Source organism: Benincasa hispida, chromosome 11, assembly GCF_027475165.1.
Source record: "Benincasa hispida cultivar pf3 chromosome 11, pf3_genome.v1.1, whole genome shotgun sequence".
Taxonomy (NCBI): domain Eukaryota; kingdom Viridiplantae; phylum Streptophyta; class Magnoliopsida; order Cucurbitales; family Cucurbitaceae; genus Benincasa; species Benincasa hispida.
The window spans coordinates 70,917,812-70,936,033 of NC_143488.1; the positions used below are offsets into that span (position 1 = coordinate 70,917,812).

Sequence of the window (18,222 nt, forward strand, 5' to 3'; positions counted from 1 at the left end):
GTCCCCAGCTATCTACCCGGTCTTACCCCTGAAATGGGAGGCTTATTGAGCCAGTGTTGTTGAGCCAACCCTCACCTATGCAAATCTAAAGATAATCACGAATAAACAGGAATTCATAGTTAGCTCAGGATTAAGATTGAGTTACCTAGGTCATCTAGTTAGTCTTTGAACAATAAACAACGTTATAAAGTAAAAGTGACTTATTTTTTGGTCCGATCTTATGCAAACTCATTGCGTAGGACACCCAACTCCTCTTGTCAATACATGAACGAATCTGGATCACTTCGTTTGTAGTATCTTTGCAATAACTTGTAACAGCTACAGAGTAGGTCGCATCCAATAATGTTACCCGAATAAGGTACCCAACCTTAATCATATACTATAGACCGTTTTGGCTATTTACTTGAACTTGATCCATCTTTATGTCTCTACATAAAGTTCAAGTATTCATATAATAATCATGGATCTTAGTTTATTGGATTTAGACTTTATGAATGCAATTTAAAGATTCAATAACAACTTTATCGAAGAAATGTTGAATGTCTTTATTGATAATAGAATGTGTTTAACTTTACAAACTGTGAGTTTTAGGACACACAACCCAACAAGACAAGTTTTGCGATAGCCTCGCACTAAGAAAATAGGATTAACTCACTATATTCGCGCAACACACACCTCTCGGTAGTTTGCTACATGCATCATATCTCTATGGCGCATGATTGAGCGATAACTCTTGCAATCTACACTTAACTCTTTGCGATGAAAGAAAAAGATGATAAAGTAGAAGAAGATGATGAAAATGATTTTGAAGGAATTAAAGAGATGCATTGATTACAAAATGTATTAATTTCTTAAGCCAAAATGTAATACAATACAAAAGTAAGAAGAGAGGTGGAGGGCTAGATGTAGGCAATCTCTTGCTTCCATCCGATGTGTGTCAAGGCTGCCGGTGGTGCAATGGATGGATGGTGGAGTAGTCTCTCTTGAGCTCTATCTCCGGCGAAGCTCCGGTCGTCAATCGGAGGAGGTTGTGGAAGTGAATAACTCTCAAAGACTTTATGCTCATGCTCTCGTCTGTGATCACAAGAATCTGCCCAAGGCAGAGTCCTGGATGCTTTGATCTTGGGCTCCAAGGCTCTATTTATAGAGCTCAAACGCTGACAGCTTTGATAATCCCACTCTGAATCACTTCCACTACTGACGCGGTAGGTGAGAATGTCATCATGATCTTATCTCTTTGATACTCCTGAGGTATGCATTCATGATTGTTTCTTCTGAAGTATCAACGCATTCCACCCAATTTGCGATCATTCTTCTACCATGGCTATCACTCTATAATCACGACATTTCATGCGACCAACTTGTCTTCATTAAGATCAATTCATGCGATCAACTTTGCGATGGTTTGGGATCAACGCATGCGATTGATTCCTGCAGCAACTATAAAAATAGACATTTTGACGCAAGATAACGCATGATATAGGGTTAGTGGGGATTTTCAGTGCTGATCAACACAAGCTCATTATTCCACATGAATTCTTAACAAAATTAACGCATGTTTTGCTCATCAACCTTCACAATTTTAAATAAAAGGTTGCAATATCTTGTATTTCTACAAGTTATCACCTATGTAGGTATAGGACGATGCATGTTCCTACAATTCTTAGTTATATGCCCAGGTTTGTTACAATTGAAGCAAAGAAATTGTACCGTTTCTTCTGAGGGAGATTTTTTATTCTTTTGATTCTTCTAGTTGCTGGATCCACGATTATGAACTTTCATCTTATTTCCCTTTGGCTTTAGTCCAGGTTTTTGAACAGTAGGGGCTCCTCAAACTCATCACAGACAACTTTGCTTTTAGCTTTTTAGAATGAGATCGTTCAAAACGATTCAAAGCTTAGCGAGTCATTATTAGATTAAGGCATTGAACCTAGCTACGTTCTTCATTTTGGCTTGCCCCCACGGGTGTCATGCGGGCATCCAACTTCGGTTGCGTGCCATTTTCAATTCAACTCTTATCTTAGCTAAATTTAATTTGTGTCAGATAGAGGAGTTTTCATTATGCGTTGATTTTGGTCACCTACTTTCGTTTTGGCTTACCTACACGGGTTCATGCAAAGTATCCAACTACAGGTAGGTACCTTTCACAACTTAACAAATCAGCTTGGGTTTCCCTTTTGCGTTGACAGCAAAGTTTTTATTAGGATCATTTTTTTTAAGCAATCACAATGTTGATATGGAACGCATTTGCTTGGACCGATCCCACCTCCAAATTTAGAGTGATAGGCTCCCTTCCAAAAAAGCTAAAGACAAAATTGTTCAGAGATGCGGTAAAAGAGGTCTGAGCAGAGGTTTGCACACAATAGCACTTAAAATTGTCAAACTTTGAAGAAGCTACTAAAGCGAGGCGAGCCATGCGACTTTTAGTGAGTGGATTTAGTGAATTTACATAAGTATCATCATGGATGCTAATTTATCAACGCAAAAGAAGGCAAGCAGACAAACAGGCAAAAGATAATTTCAAAAAGATAACGCATGAAAGATAACAAGAAAAGAAAGATACGAGCAGAGTGTCGATTGCGTCAATACTTAGAATTCATGTAGAAGAAATAATCATGCATTGAATAAGAGAGAGAATTCTTCTTTCAGAACAACACACTAAGAGGAAATTATTATCGCACCAAGAAGGAGCGATTGCAACACCACATCTAAGAAAAGCAGCCGCAAATCCAAAACGGCAAAAATCAAATAAATAAACTAAAGCTAACTAGGAAAACAAAGTAAAGATAGAGTAGAAGATGTCCCTGGAGAAATTGGAGTGAAGTCACCGCAAGGACTCTTCCATAGAGGGGATCGAACTCGCCTGCTTAGGTCAAGGGATTCATTGTCCCGACCACCAGAGATTCCAGCATTCATTAGTCGCATGGCGTTTACCATGCTCCTAAGATTGCTTCCAGCTCATGCGACAAATAGCATTTCAATCTCAGGGTCAATATTGAATTTGGGCGCAGCACCTTCACTCAAATATCGTTTTTGACTTGGTCGCACAAGCCATAATATGCCTAAGACCAAAAGGGGACATGCGGAAACACAAACCTTAACCAAATGATTAAAAGCCAAGTCCCCGGCAATGGCGCCAAAAACTTGTTGAGGATAAATTTTTGTTTGTTTTCGTTAATGGATATGAGTTGATGGTCATACATTGATCATGTGTTAATCTAAAGAATATGCATTATGCGTTAATCATGTATACGATGACCATGCATTTCTATCACAAGTTTTCTTGCTCTCTTGCCAAGTATAACGAGATCACAAGTTTCTCGGGATGATCCGAGGTCGAACATGGGGACTTGCAACTAAAAGATAATTGTAAAGTAATGTATTTGAGGTGGAGAATAAAAATAAAAAGAAAGAAGCTGATTACTATGCACTACTCCTACTCCTAGCTAAACAAATTGAACAATTGAAGTTTGACTATGAGAATCGGTAGAGATGCGACAACTGTTAACACGTAATAAGATGCATGGAGAAGTAGAGTTGTGGAGGAGATACCACCAAGTCCTTAAGTTTGGTTGCAAGGGTAATCCCAGCTCGCCACACTAATGCATCGCATACCTCTCGATGGTCAACCATATGCTTATATCTCTATAACGCATGGTTCTGTTGAGCATAAGATTATTCCTATCTCTAGAAACATTGCTTATTTTGCTTAGTGATTTCCACCACTTACCCTCTCGGGCAGTTGGTTATAGCTACTCTACTCATAGACAAGCTTTGCGATAGCCTCACACTAAACAAATAGGATTGACTCACTATATTCACGCAAGGCACACCTCTCGGTGGTTTGCTACATGCGTCATATCTCTATGCAGCATGATTGAGCATGCAATAACTCTTGCAATCTGCACTTAACTCTTTGTGATGAAAGTAAAAGATGATGAAATAGAAGAAGGTGATGAAAATGATGTTGAAGGAATTAAAGAGATGCATTGATTACAAAATGTATTAATGTCTTAAGCCAAAATGTAATACAATACAAAAGTAAGAAGAGAGGTGGAGAACTAGATGTAGACAATCTCTTGCTTCTATCAAATATGTATCAAAGCTGCCGATGGTACAATGGATGGCGGTGGAGTAGTCTCTCTCGAGCTCTATCTCCGGCGAAGCTCCGGTCTTCAATTGAAGGAGGTTATGGAAGTGAATAACTCTTAAAGACTTTCTGTCGATGCTCTCGTCTGTGATCACAAGAATCTTCCCAAGGCTGAGTCTCGAATACTTTGATCTTGGGCTCTAAGGCTCTATTTATAGAGCTCAAACACCGACAACTTTGATAATCCCGCTCTGAATCACTGCCATTATTGATGCGATAGGTGAGAATGTCATCATGATCTTATCTCTTTGATACTCTCAAGTATGCATTCATGATTGTTTCTTTTGAAATATCAATGCATTCCACCCACTTTGCAATCATCCTTCTATCATGGCTATCACTCTGTAATTGCAGCATTTCATGCTACCAATTTGTCTTCATTAAGATCAACGCATGCAATTAACTTTACGATGGTTTGGGATCAACGCATGTGATCAACTCCTACGACAACTACAAAAATAGACATTTTGACGCAAGATAACGCATGATATAGGGTTAGCGGGGATTTTTAGTATTGATCAATGCAAGCTCATTATTCCACATGCATTCTTAGCAAAATTAACGCATGTTCTACCCATCAACCCTCATAATTCTAAGTAAAAGGCTGCAATAGCTTGTATTTCTACAAGTTATCACCTATGTAGGTGCAGGACGATGCATATTCCTACAGTTCTTGGCCATATGCCCAAGTTTGTTATAGTTGAAGCAAAAAAATTGTACCGTTTCTCCTGAGGGAGATTTCTGATTCTTTTGATTCTTCTAGTTGCTAGATCCACGATTATGAACTTTCATCTTGTTTCCCTTTGGCTTTAGTCCAGGTTTTTTAACAGTAGGGGCGTACTTTCTTGATACAATGTTTACCTCCTCTCTCTAGTCCTGCTTTCAGGTTGCCTCCTCAATCCTCATGCGTGTTATCAGGTTTTCCAAGGAAAATTCTTTGGCTTTATGCCTCAATGTGTTTTTAAAGTCCTTCCACATAGGGGGTAACTTGTCAATAATAAAAGCAACTTGAAATTGCTCATTTAGGGGCATACCTTCGCTAATGATTTTATGAACACTCTTCTACAATTCATGGGATTGAGCCTCTACAGGTTTTTCATCCATCATTTAAAACTTCAAATAATAGCTGACAATATACTTTTTCGATTCGTCCTCTTTGATATCGTATTTTTTCTGTAAAGCATCTCAGAGTTCTTTCGATATGGTCATCGTGCTGTAATAGTCATATAAATCATTAATCAAACCATTTAAGATAAAATTTTTCCATAGAAAATCATTTTCCTTCTAAACAATAACATCTTTGATCTGTTGTTCAGTTGGATCTATTTGTGAGATAATTGGCTTCTCTGTGGTGCAGACGACAACAACTTTCTTCACAATGAGAAAGAACAATTTTCTTCAACGTTTGAAGTATGCCCCTTAGAAACGGAAAGGGCAGTTGAGATCGATGGATAGAATATTATTCTATGTTGGAATGGCCATCATGAACATCGGTAGGTCGACCCGCCTTAAAATTGAAAAAACAGCTACCCAGAGAACAGTGATAGGACTAGAAGCCCTGGTGAACCCTAACAAGAATGGAGGTTTCGGTGAACTGTGATAGGAACGACACTTTGGAATCAGCAACAACGAACGAGAAGCTTGCAAAATTGAAACTTGCAAAGTTGAGCCGCAGATCATGTTCTATTTGAGAATGCGCAAAGAAGGGGTAACATGCGTATGTACACACAAAGCGGACCGTTCAGACGGAATGGAAAATCCAGAAGACCACGACAAATTTGGATGAATGAAAAAAAGAATGGATGATTTAAGGAAAAATAAAATTATTATTCCACATACTCGCCTCGCCCAGATGGATGGCAGCGCACGTGTGGAATGACCATTAAACCCATATTTGTCTACTTGCTCACGCCTTCTAAAACTTAGGTACCCCTTAGGGTCCAAACCCACGAGGAAGGGTAGGGGTAGGGGTGAATAAGGAGATCAATGTGAGATTCTCCACCTTTCTTTTTCTTTATTAAAAAAATTAAATTTTCATCGAAACAAACACTCCTTTAGTGATCATGACATTTTAAAAAATAAATAAATCAATTTTTCTATATACTTTCGTGCAACTTGAACATCCATTTTTCTGATCTAGACTTTTTATTGTGTAACATTCTCACCTACTTTTCAATAATGAAGATTATTCATGCAAACAAGTACAAGTTATTGCAACATGTGGTTTGTCTCTATTTGCACCCTTTTAGTTCTTAATAGAAATTTAAATCTCTTAACTGCCGCACTTAAAATTATTAGACAAACTTAGTTAGGACTCCTAAATGAGCCTCAACTATGTTAGGGTGGGTAGATACTTAATGAATGTTACAGAGTCTTTTCTAATATTTTGTCTCCCAACAAAAAAAAAATGAAAAAAAAATAAAAATAGTGAGGTGACAACTTTATTCATGTTTTTGGAGTGGTTTGTTTGATCATCGAAATTATTTATTTTTAATCAGCCAACCAATAATTTGTAACCATTCAAGAATTAAGAAATTTCGATTTAAATTTTTGTTCTTTAAAATGAAACTTGATTCCTTTTAATTCCACTTAATGCAACTTCTTTTATAAGTTCATTATTGACATTTTATCCACATTCCTATAGACATGATTGAAATATTCCTATAGACATGATTGAAATTTCTTTGTTTGTATCATCTTAAGTTTAAGTTTTTTGCAACATCTTAAAGTTTATAAACCACTTACACAGAACTATCGATATTGAGAATGATAATTAATGTCTTTATCCACTAAGATTGACTTGTATTCTAGAAGTTAGAGTCGAGAAGGATATAGTATGAATTTTTAGTAGTCGGTATGTACATATAGAGATGTCCACGAGACGGGGTAGAGACGGAAACTGCCATATTCCCACGAGAAAAATTTTCCAGTAGCTTTTTTCTTAATTTATTTATTGTTTAATAAGTTTTTTTAATTTATTCTCAATGATATATATATATATATATATTAATTTTCTATATTAAATCATTCATTTCCGATACATCTATTTAAATAACACATTATAAAATTTTCTTATAAAAACAACATATATTTTTTTCTTTTTGCAAAGATATAATTAAAATAGTTTATCTCATAGTTTCTTAAAATTAAAATTTAAATATTAATCGTTAGCCTTCAACTTAAATATTACAATATATACGTCTTAAAAGTAAGAAAGTGTTGACATCTCTATACTAAAAGTACATTAAAATATGAAAAAAATATGATGAAAATTAGGAAAAGACTCGTTGGTAAAAATTATAGTTTTTTTTAACAATGTATACATAATTCTCAGTATATATAAATATATTTTGTGAGTTATAAACTCACAACATCATGAGGGAAAATTATTTCAAATGGTAAAACTGTTAAAAATATTTACAAGATATAACAAAATTTTAGAACTATCAATGATAGACGCTGATAGATTTCTATCCGTGTCTATCATTGATAGTTCTAAAATTTTGTTATATTTTATAAGTATTTTGATTTATTTTTCTATATTTAAAAACAACCTATATTTTAAGTTATAAATCATAATCATAATTCGCAATATTTTTTATATATACTGCGAATTATATATATATATAGTCGAGATCGGGGATAGGAACGTAGAAGGTAATTTTTATCTCCATTCTCATTTGGTCAATGGAGAGAAAATTCTCCATACTCCCTTCTCTATTTTCTGTCTAATCGAAAACTTTCGACCTCAAATGCTCGCTGATCCGATTCCTAGGAAAATTGACATCTCTATGTGCATGTCTACTAAACTAAAGCGGTTCATTTGGACGTTAAACGGTTATTTAACCCGAGTCGGGCCGACCGGTTCAAAGCGGTCAAGTTCCTTGCAGTTCGCTTTCGACAAATCAAGCAATTCCATCCCATCCCATTCTCGTCTTCTTCTCTCAACTAAAGGCGCGAGAAGTTTTTGCAAACCCTAACGCTTAGATCAGAAGAAGAACTCGCGAGAAACACATCGACAATGAATTCAACAGGTCGAAGAAGCGGAGGAGGCCTTCTCGAAGGTTTGTACAGAGTGATTATGCGCCGTAATTCTGTTTACGTCACCTTCATCATCGCCGGTGCATTTGCTGGAGAACGGGTAATGTTGTGGACCTCATGTTTTATACTAATTTATCTATGTTAGGTTTTTCTCTTTTCTTTTTGGTGGATTGTTGAATTGTTAATTTCGTTTTCCATGTTTGATCTGAAGATCTAGTTCTTGCAAATCACTTGATATTGATATTAAAATTCGTGGTCGTGTTTTCGCTGATTCACGAAAAAAAAACGCACAAAAAAGAGAGTAAACGGATTAAACTTGTTCGTCTGTGCCCTCTTGAGAGTTGAAGTAGGCGGAACTGTATTGAAATTTATGGTTTATCTGGCAGAGGAGAGAGTAGAGGATTCACATCTTTGTTCCATCATATCTTTTTGGGATTCATGTAATGGTTTCTAAAGTCTGCTGAACACGATTGATCGTATTGAATTTTGTTATGAGTGTATGCAGATTCTGAATCATGTAAAGTAACATAGTAGATCATATTTATGTATGGAAATGCGGAATTTGTACATTATTTGGTCTGCTTATCAGAGTAGTTCCATTTTTGCTCCAAATTTTACAGGATCAAGATAGTGGAAGTGGTAAGCAGAAAAAAGGAACATAAGAATGTTTCTTTCGTTGTTCTATGGACTGTTATGTGGTGGGCTTTGGTATATCAAATTGTAGTATGGGGCTTCTGAATTGCATGGCATTTGTGTGTGTGTGTGTTTAACCTCAATGCTTGGATTTCCATTGGTGCAGGCTGTGGATTATGGAGTTCACAAGCTCTGGGAGTACAACAATGTCGGGGTATGGAACTTAGCCCCATATATTACTTTTCTTTGTTTTCCTATGTACACATTTAAAATTTATTGATGGGCACGAACTCCACATAGACGATTGTTTTGGCTTTTCTTTTGTTCTCTATTGATCTAGAACATATGCTTGATGTTTTATTCTGGATGTTTTGGCTCCCATTTTTTGTTGTCAGCGTCAAATTATTTATCAGTTTCAGCTTCTATTTATGGTTACCGTGTTGAATATTATGGCATTGTAATTAGAACTGTTGCATTTTCTCGATCTCCATTGGTTATAGATTTCTATTTTGATTATCTAGGCTCTTGTTCTTTTTTTTTTTTTTTTTTTTGGGGGGGGGGGGGGGGGGGTGGGGACTTAACTTTTGTTTTTTTGAGAAAATAAGGAAAGAAAAACAAGTCCACAGAAGGAGGCCTCTCCTACGTGGTGGAACAGACTCCCATCCAAAAGATATTGATCATTCGATACCAATTGAAGATGGAAATAACAATAAAGTAGTATGTAGTATTTGTATCACTTTTTTTTTCTTTTGAAGGAGAAGCATTTGTATCTCATTTCTTTTGTTTTTTTAATCATTTTTTGTGCTCTTGGGTTTAGGAAAGTCTTATTTCTACTAAGTTAAGGCTGATTTGGAACTTTTGTAGGATAAATATAAACTCCGTCGTTTGTCTATTAAATGGTGTCATGGTTCATAAACAATTTGGTTTTAACCACTCAGACTTAAGTGGGCTGTCAATATTAAATAACGACAGTCACTAAAATCATTTTCCAAGTTGGTCTAAATCCAAAAAGTCTTCAATGAAGTGGACCTAAGCATCTCAATTAATTAAGATATTATATCATTGATCAAAAAGTCATAGATTTGAAGTCTCACTCTCACGTGCTGTTGAACTTAAACGGTTGCCTAAGTAGACAACATTTATGATTTTAATTCTTAGTTAAAAATGTTCTACATAGCCAATGGGTAAAATGGGAGAAAAGAACAAATCAAGGGTTCTTAAAAAACTGTTTTTTGAAACTAGGGATGCAATTTACATGCTAGACAACTTATGTGAATGTAAATTACAAGTAGTGCTGTTTTAATTTATTATTTTTTTCCTCGAATTAAATGATGCTCAATATTATTCGTCTTTATTCTATTACAATCCTGCTTTGGAAAAGATGTTTTACCTGCACAGAAATGCTACTAAACAATTCTTGTACTGAAGTAGCGTTCTTACTCATTTCCAACTCTATTCTGATGTATGATGATCTAATAATTATGCAGAAACGTTACGAGGACATTTCAGTTTTGGGGCAAAGACCGTCGGAAGAATGAATCTTTTAGCCACATAAAAAGCTACACAACCATGGATTCAAGAGGTAAAGAAACTGGTGGCTTAGGATGGTAAATGAGAATGTATTTCTTCTCACCATTGGTTTGGAAAGTTTGTGCTTCTTCATGAGATTCTAATCATAGTTTATTTGATTTAAGTTTGGAGTTACAAGTTCTTGTCTATTAGTATATTTTATTTGATTGATCTGATAATCGAGAATACAAGAAAAGCAAAATGTTGTTAGAGTGCTAATTATAAAGTTATTAGGGTATAGCAGTGAGCATAATGGTAATTACTGTTGGTTATAATTTATAGATAGTGGAAATTAGAGCTTAGATGGTTGAAAGATTTTTGGGAAATTAGTGGATTGTGGGAGGGAGATAATTCTGGTATTGTTGGATCTGCCTGAGCCATAGTTGAATTGGCCTAAAATATGTATTATCAATCTCAGAGGTTAGAGGATTGATCTCACACGAGAAAAAAAAAAAAACAAAAATACATTATTATTGTAATTTTTGATAACTTCAGTTTTGGAACGGAAGAGGAGGCTCTCAGAATTTTGCGTGAAGTAGTGGGGTTGTTTTGTCAGAGAGAAGAAAGAAGAGATCTGTTAGTTATAATTAGAATTACAACTTATACATTTAGTTCGGTTTTTTAGCATAAAACTAAAAGTCAGTTTGGATTGAAGTGTTTTTGAAAAATTCATTTTTATTTAAAGATTTTTTATAAAAATTAATTCAAATATACTTGAGAAGCTATTTGAAACAGTTGTCAAATACTCTAATTTATTTTAAAATAACTTATTTTTTAAATTAAACATTTGAAAATTTATTCCAAATACATCATAGGATCTATCAACACTTTAGGAGTATTTTGAAAAAAGATTTTTCTTTTTTCTTTTTACTTGTTAGACATAAATTTAAAAGTTCTAATAAGGATGATAGATGTATCCATCTCCATGCTTCCCCCCTCATTACTCACACTAAAAAATGAATTAAAATATTTCAAAAGAGAAATGAAAAGAATTTGTCACGTGACAAATTATGATTAGACAACTTAGTGAGATGTATATGTCAGGGTTGTAACTAAATATTTTTCTTTTAATAATCATCAACACTTTTTAGTTTGTGATTTTACTTTTTTATATATAAAAAAAAAAGTAAAATTATTCAAAACATGCCTAAACTTTATAATCAATTTTGTGTGACAAAATATTAAAAGTTTTTATTTTTACCAATAAATTTTGAAATTTTTTATACCTAAAGGGTTTTTTCATTAGAATGAAATGACAATTGACATATTGTCCGATGAGTAACAATGGAAAAGCATATTCTTAAAAAAAAAATTTGATAAATTAATTAATTAATTAAAGTGACATTATTTACAACATCATTTATGTCAATAATTATAATGGTACTTTTAAATGAAATAATAAAACAAAACCAAATTACGAAGATATAGTATTCTAACTACAAAGATATTGTTTCCTTAAAAAAAAAAAAAATAATAACGTACAAAGATATGGTAAAAGGAAAAGAAGAAGAATGGAGAGAGAAAAAAATACTCACGGATTATGCTTTTGATTATACTGTTTACTTTAGAGTTATGAGATTGTACAAGATTGAACTCGTGCAGATCTACTTATAAAACAACTTCTTCAACAGTTGATGGATCAAGAAGCTTCTCCCCTATTAGTGATAATAAGGTATCATAGAACAGCTTTTAAGTATTAAAGATAGAAAGAAGTGATGTTGTGCTCCCAAGTGACTTCAAAGATCTTCTTCTTATTCCATACTCTAGAACCAACCTTGCTGAGAGCCCTTTCAACTTTAGCTCTAGATCCAGGGCAAAAGGCCTTAAGTTGTCTAAAACCGACAACTCGACTCACGCCACAACACTCAATTAGTCGCGTTGGCACGTCACTCGACTCCTCGGTGAACTTCGGCGAGGGGAAGAAAAAGAAAAGCTGTAGATGGACATCAGATGATCAATGATATGAAGAAAATAAATAAACCATAACAAGCGACCTAATGAAATTGGGCCACGTGTTGTTTTGTAGAGACAATTTTCCTAAAAAACGAATATGTAGTGGGATGTGCTAGGGGTGTACATAGGTTGGATTGAGGGTGTTTTTTTTTTTTTTTAAATAAACTCGAAAATTCTAATTGGTTGGATTGACAACCCAAAAAACTCAAATAAAGTCTACAATCCAACCCAACTCAACCCTTAAAATTCGGGTCACGTTGGGTCGGATTGAGTTGTCAAGTTATAAATTTTTTCCTTCTTAATTAATAATATGTATCTACAATACAGGACAAATAACTAAAATCTCATAAAATTAAAATGTGAAATTCTAAATATCTATGATATTTATTACAAATTTTAAACAAAGACAAATATTATAACAATTTTAAAAGAAAAATATTAAACATTCATAAATTAATCGATGCAAAGTAATCAAATTTTAAACAAAAAGATAGATAGATAAGCACAGACACGGATACGGCTACACGATAAGGATACGATCGGATACGGCGATTCATCAATTTCTAAAAAACTAAGATACGGATACGTCTAAGGATGCGACATTTTTTTATATATTTTTTTAATATATATATTTCTAAAAAAAAGAGGATACTGATACATTGAAGATACATTCTTTCTTTAAAGAAATCTAGGACATAGATAAATTTAGCATACAAGTTAATAACAATAACACAAAATAGAATACAAACACTGAAATACAATACAAAAAAGTAACATCTAAGATGTTGAAGTACAATAGTTAATAAAATACAATAGGAAAGTGACTCATATTGCAAAGAAGAAGAAGAAGATTAGATGGAGAAATATGAAGATAAACGAAAACTTATTGTTAAAGATATCTAAATAGTATATATTTTGGTAGACTTTATGGGGACTCAAATGTGAAGATGAAGAATGGATGATTCTAGTCTAGGGTTTCGTACGTTATTTATTATTATTATTTTTTTTTAGTTTTGAACTCAAGTAGTGAGCCTTTTAAATATGTTGTCTATTGGGAAAGATTAGATGAGTTACTTATCTTTTTTTCTTAAAAAAAAGTACACATAGAAATAGATACATCAAATCGTGTGTCAGATGCATATCTGGAAGTATAGATACGTCAAATCACGTGTCAGATACGTATCTGGGAAGTATCTAAAAGTATTGGTATCCGATACGTGTCTGATACTGATTCTTGGGTATCCGATACTGATTCTTTGTCTCACATGAAGTATCTGTACTAATCGTTGATTTATGGCCAAAATATGATATGTAGATCCTATCTACCCATTTGATTTTCCAACACTGCCCCCCACAAATTAATGGCTCCTATCCCACGATTTTAGTAACATACAAATAGTCTTCAAACCTCTAATTACTGGGAATTAAGAATGCATGAGAATTATATGTCTGAGAATAAAATTACTGAGAATCAAGAATGACTATGTTTGGTTATGCATGGAAAAACAATGTCTGGGAATAGTATGTATGGGAATTAAAGATAACTATATTTGGTTGGGTAGGAAATGTTATCAACTTTTCTTGGGAATAAGTAATATACATATGTTTTGTGTTGCATGAGAATATTATTAGATCACCCAAGTAAATGTTATTTTTGTTTAAATTGTGTGATCACTTTCAAAATTTTGTGCAATTATAAAGCATATAACTAATAAAAAAAAACTTGTCTTAATTGATTTTAAATAATAAATTTGTGCAATTTTATTTTTATTATGCAATTATTAAAAACAACATTAAGCAACTGCACTATATTTTATTCTAAAAAACAAATATAACCAATATCAAAGTATAAATACTAAACATAGACAAAATAAGCATTTATATGATGGTAGGAAGGGGAAGAAGAAGTGAAAATGGTGGTAGGAAGTGGCAGAAGAAATGAAAACTCACACTTCTCAATGAGTATGTAATTTCTTCACTTGTGTGGCTAAAAGATGACTAGGAAATGCATTTTCCAAGATAAATAAATAAAGTCTACAAACCAAACATGGGCTTTGTAAGCCCATTCCCATTCCCACCCTTCTTTCCCTCCAACCAATCAGTCCATAAGATTTAAGTGAGATTTTATTGCAATTTATTGATTAAAAGTCAGATATTATTTTAAATTTAATTAAAATTATTAAAATTACCGTGTTGATTAGAAGAAGAAAAAAAAAAAAAAAACTTCCCTTCTCATTGAGGGTTCATTACCAAGTGTGCATTTTGGAGATTTAGGTGAGATTTTATTTGAATGGATTCTCTAATTATTAAATATTATTTCAGATGTAATTAAAATTGCCATGAAAAATATTCTTCCCTGAGGTTACATTCTCAGCTGTGCATTTTGAATTGTAATCAACACAGTAGCAAAAGGACTCTTCCGGATGTGCATTTTGAATTGCGACGTTTCTTCCCTTTTGCCGGTTTTTTTTCTTTTTAGGTATTCAATTTCTCAATCTTTTGTAGTTTGTTCATTCATCTTCCATGTCCGACGAAAACACTCCCACCATCCATCTTTCATCTCCAACCTTCCGATACCTCATTCAATCCTCTGAAAAACTACAATTATTTAGGTTACGGTTTATTCATCCAAGTAAGCTATATCTACATATCTTAATAATTTTTTAAAATAATAAATTAATTTTTTTTGTTATCATTATAGATTTTAGGAAGATTTTCGATGGTATATTTTGAATTCAAAGTAATTTCATAGCATGGTATGACTCCCATTAGTTATTATTTTAGTTGTTAAAAAGTATTTTTTTAAGTTGTTACAAGCTATAAGATTCAAGTTATCTTAGGTATTTTGTTTTGCTATAAGACTAATGGAAATTTTAGCTAAAGTACAAGGTATTTGTATGACAAAACTATGAAGCAAAATCGAACATTTTTAAGTAGAAGATATACGCAGAATGCTATGAATGTGAAGTAAAAGAATGGAGAACACAAGACAAAATACAAATATCCTCCTTATAAATATGAAAAATATGAGTGGTTACACGGTATTTTAGCATCCCAAATTAGAAAAAAATTTTAATTTAGGAATTTATGGTTTCTAAAGATGAAATGGTGGTTTATTTCAGTGTTGCGTAGGAAGATGAAATCGTGTATGGAAGGTTGAAGGAAGATGAAGTTTCTACTTGGGGTATATAAAGATTGTGAAAAGTAGTATTTTTGTGTTTATTTGATTTGATTTTTGTTTTGGGATAAAAACACACAAAAATATATATATAGAGAGAGAGAGATTTTATAAGAGGGTATGGTTGTCACTTTTTTAAATACAAAATTGTACCGAATATTCAGGCTATTTTTATAGGCACAAAGTTTACTTAAAAAAGACAATCACTTTTTGACTATATAATCCAATTTTTTTATCCTAAGATCTAATTCAACCCAACAAAAATACAAAAAAATTAATCAAGAATCTCCCCATTCCGTTCCCGCTTCCCATTTCATTTCCCATTCTTGGAACTCAAATTTAAATCAAATTATTCACATATATAATCAAATTTTAAATATATTCATTATTTTTTCTAATAAATAATTAAATTTGAAATTTAAATGTAATAGTTATATAATAATAATAATGTAATATTAGATAAGTATACTAAATAAATATGTAAAAACTAATCAGGTGGAGATGAGAATACTCTACTCTATGAAAAAAAATTTCCATATTCCCTCCACAGGACATCTCTACCTAGAATGTGCTACCACAAAAAGCACCTATTTTCCCTATTTCATTCAAACCTAAAGTAGCTCATAAGTAGCTCCTCCCTTATCTCGTGTACGCTCTGAAGCAGGTCTTCTTTCTTACATATACATTCACACTCTCCAGCTCTCTCCTTTGCAGAATCCTCCAAGACGCCAACATTCTTCACGTCAACAAGAAAACCTCCTTCATCTTCAGAGATCCGTAACCCAATAATCGCTTTCATTCGCAGATCTTCAGAACATCAATCTCTGTTGACGATTTTTCAAGGTTTGGTTTCGATTTCCACACCGCCATTCTTGAAATGTTTTGAATTCCCTTGCTTACAATCTCTATTCTATCCTTAATCTATCAGTAAAACCCTTCCCAATCGATTTCTCCTCTCAATCTCTCAGCCACAATGCAGATCCCTACCTCATCAAGTGAAGAACGCAAATTAGAAGTTCGAAAATTAGAGATCTCTGACAAGAACAAGGGTTTCATTGAGCTATTACAGCAACTAACCATTTGCGATTCTGTTTCCGACAAAGACTTCGAAGATAGGTTTCAGGAATTGAGCGTCCTTGGAGATGATCATGTTATTTGTGTCATTGAGGACGATCGATCGGGGAAGATCATCGCCACTGGAAGCGTTTTTATCGAGAAGAAATTCATAAGAAATTGTGGGAAAATAGGGCACATTGAAGACGTTGTGGTGGATTCGAGTGCTCGAGGGATGCAATTAGGGAAGAAGATCGTGGAGTTTCTTACGAATCATGCTCGTGCAATGGGATGCTATAAGGTAATTCTTGATTGCAATGTTGAGAATCGAGGATTCTACGAGAAATGCGGGTTCGAACATAAGTCGATTCAGATGGCGAAATACTTCAGTTGAAGAAGAAGAAGAAGAAGAAGAAGAAGAAGAAGAAGAAGAAGAAGAAGAAGCCAAAATTTCGATTGTAAGTGGATTTTTCTTTGAGAATTTTCGTACGCAATTACCTTTCATGTTTCTCTTTGCTTTGATGAATTTCTTCGAACATAAATTATTTGGGTCATGGTTGGCTCTCATTTTCACTTTCTTAAAAAAATGGATGCATTTCCAGTATTCAATATTCTGTAGGTTGAAAATTTTGGTCAACATTCTGTTGATATGATACAACATTTCAAATTTCGACAGAAATCGGGCTTTTTCAATTTTATGAAAAATGTCATATTTTAATACGAAAATGCTTGATGAAAATATAGATGAAATGTCTATGTTAATAAATTTGTAGAAAATTATAAAATTAAGAATAAATGATAATTTAACTTAATAAATAAATATTTTATACCTTTTAAACCTGTTAAGAGATTTATTATTTATATTATAATTACATTAGTTACACTTTATTTGTTTATTTTTTATATTTCATAATTTTTTTTCCCCAAATGTCAATTCATCTTTAAAGTCGAACCTATGGGAGTGTCATGAAGAAAAATAAATTAGGTTAAATTATAAGTTTTTGTGTCTAAACCTTCCTTTTTTATTTCTTGTGTTGGATTGATATTTGGTAAGTTTAAAACTTTAAAAATTAATTAATCTATTAGGTGTAAATTTAAATTTTATGTTTAATGGAACGGTTTCTAATAGTACGACTCACCTATTTAAGCTTTTTATTGATCTATTTTTATTAAAAAAAATTACCCTACTCTTAGTTAAACACATTTGTTTTAATTTGGATATTTTTATCATTAAAAAATTCTTAAACCTCCTTTCCCAAAATTTCACTACTATATATTTAGACACGAATTAATTTTGACTTTTTAAATACTTAAAAAAAAATGGAAAAGACCACTTGCAAAGTTGGTCAAAGTTAATCCAAACAGGTAAAAAAAAAAAAAAAACTTTTCAGAGGAATAAATAATACATTTACAAATCTTAAAAGGAAAAAAATGGAATATTTGTAGAGATCAACCCTTTATAAAAAGCACACAGGGGATAGTACTGATATCGGTTTTCTTCTTAATTTTCCCGTCCCAATGAGAAATCAAAAATAAGATTTCATAGGAAAAGGGCTTCTTTAGTCATTAGGGGCAACTTGCAATTTAAAATGACGAAATAGAAATCTAAAAAGCTAAAATAAACTCTAATTAGAATTCAAATTGA

The 18,222-nt window shown here is 33.1% G+C and overlaps 2 protein-coding genes across 3 annotated transcripts; both read left to right on the plus strand.

The window, feature by feature from the left end:
• Positions 1–7,800: 7,800 nt before the first annotated feature.
• On the plus strand, positions 7,801–10,612 carry LOC120090119 (cytochrome b-c1 complex subunit 9-like). Its single transcript, XM_039047632.2, has 3 exons — positions 7,801–8,291; positions 8,991–9,038; positions 10,312–10,612. Exons 1-3 carry the CDS (start codon positions 8,172–8,174, stop codon positions 10,360–10,362), a joined length of 219 nt encoding a protein of 72 aa, XP_038903560.1. The 5' UTR covers positions 7,801–8,171; the 3' UTR covers positions 10,363–10,612.
• A 5,575-nt stretch (positions 10,613–16,187) lies between these two features.
• Positions 16,188–17,186, plus strand: GNA1 (glucose-6-phosphate acetyltransferase 1). Of its 2 annotated transcripts, none has more exons than XM_039049337.2 (2): positions 16,188–16,367; positions 16,493–17,186. In XM_039049337.2, exon 2 carries the CDS (start codon positions 16,498–16,500, stop codon positions 16,969–16,971), a length of 474 nt encoding a protein of 157 aa, XP_038905265.1. In that variant the 5' UTR covers positions 16,188–16,367; positions 16,493–16,497; the 3' UTR covers positions 16,972–17,186. The 2 variants fall into 2 exon arrangements, with proteins under 2 accessions (XP_038905265.1, XP_038905264.1); XM_039049336.2 differs by having other exon boundaries at positions 16,227–16,367; positions 16,453–17,186.
• Positions 17,187–18,222: the final 1,036 nt, after the last annotated feature.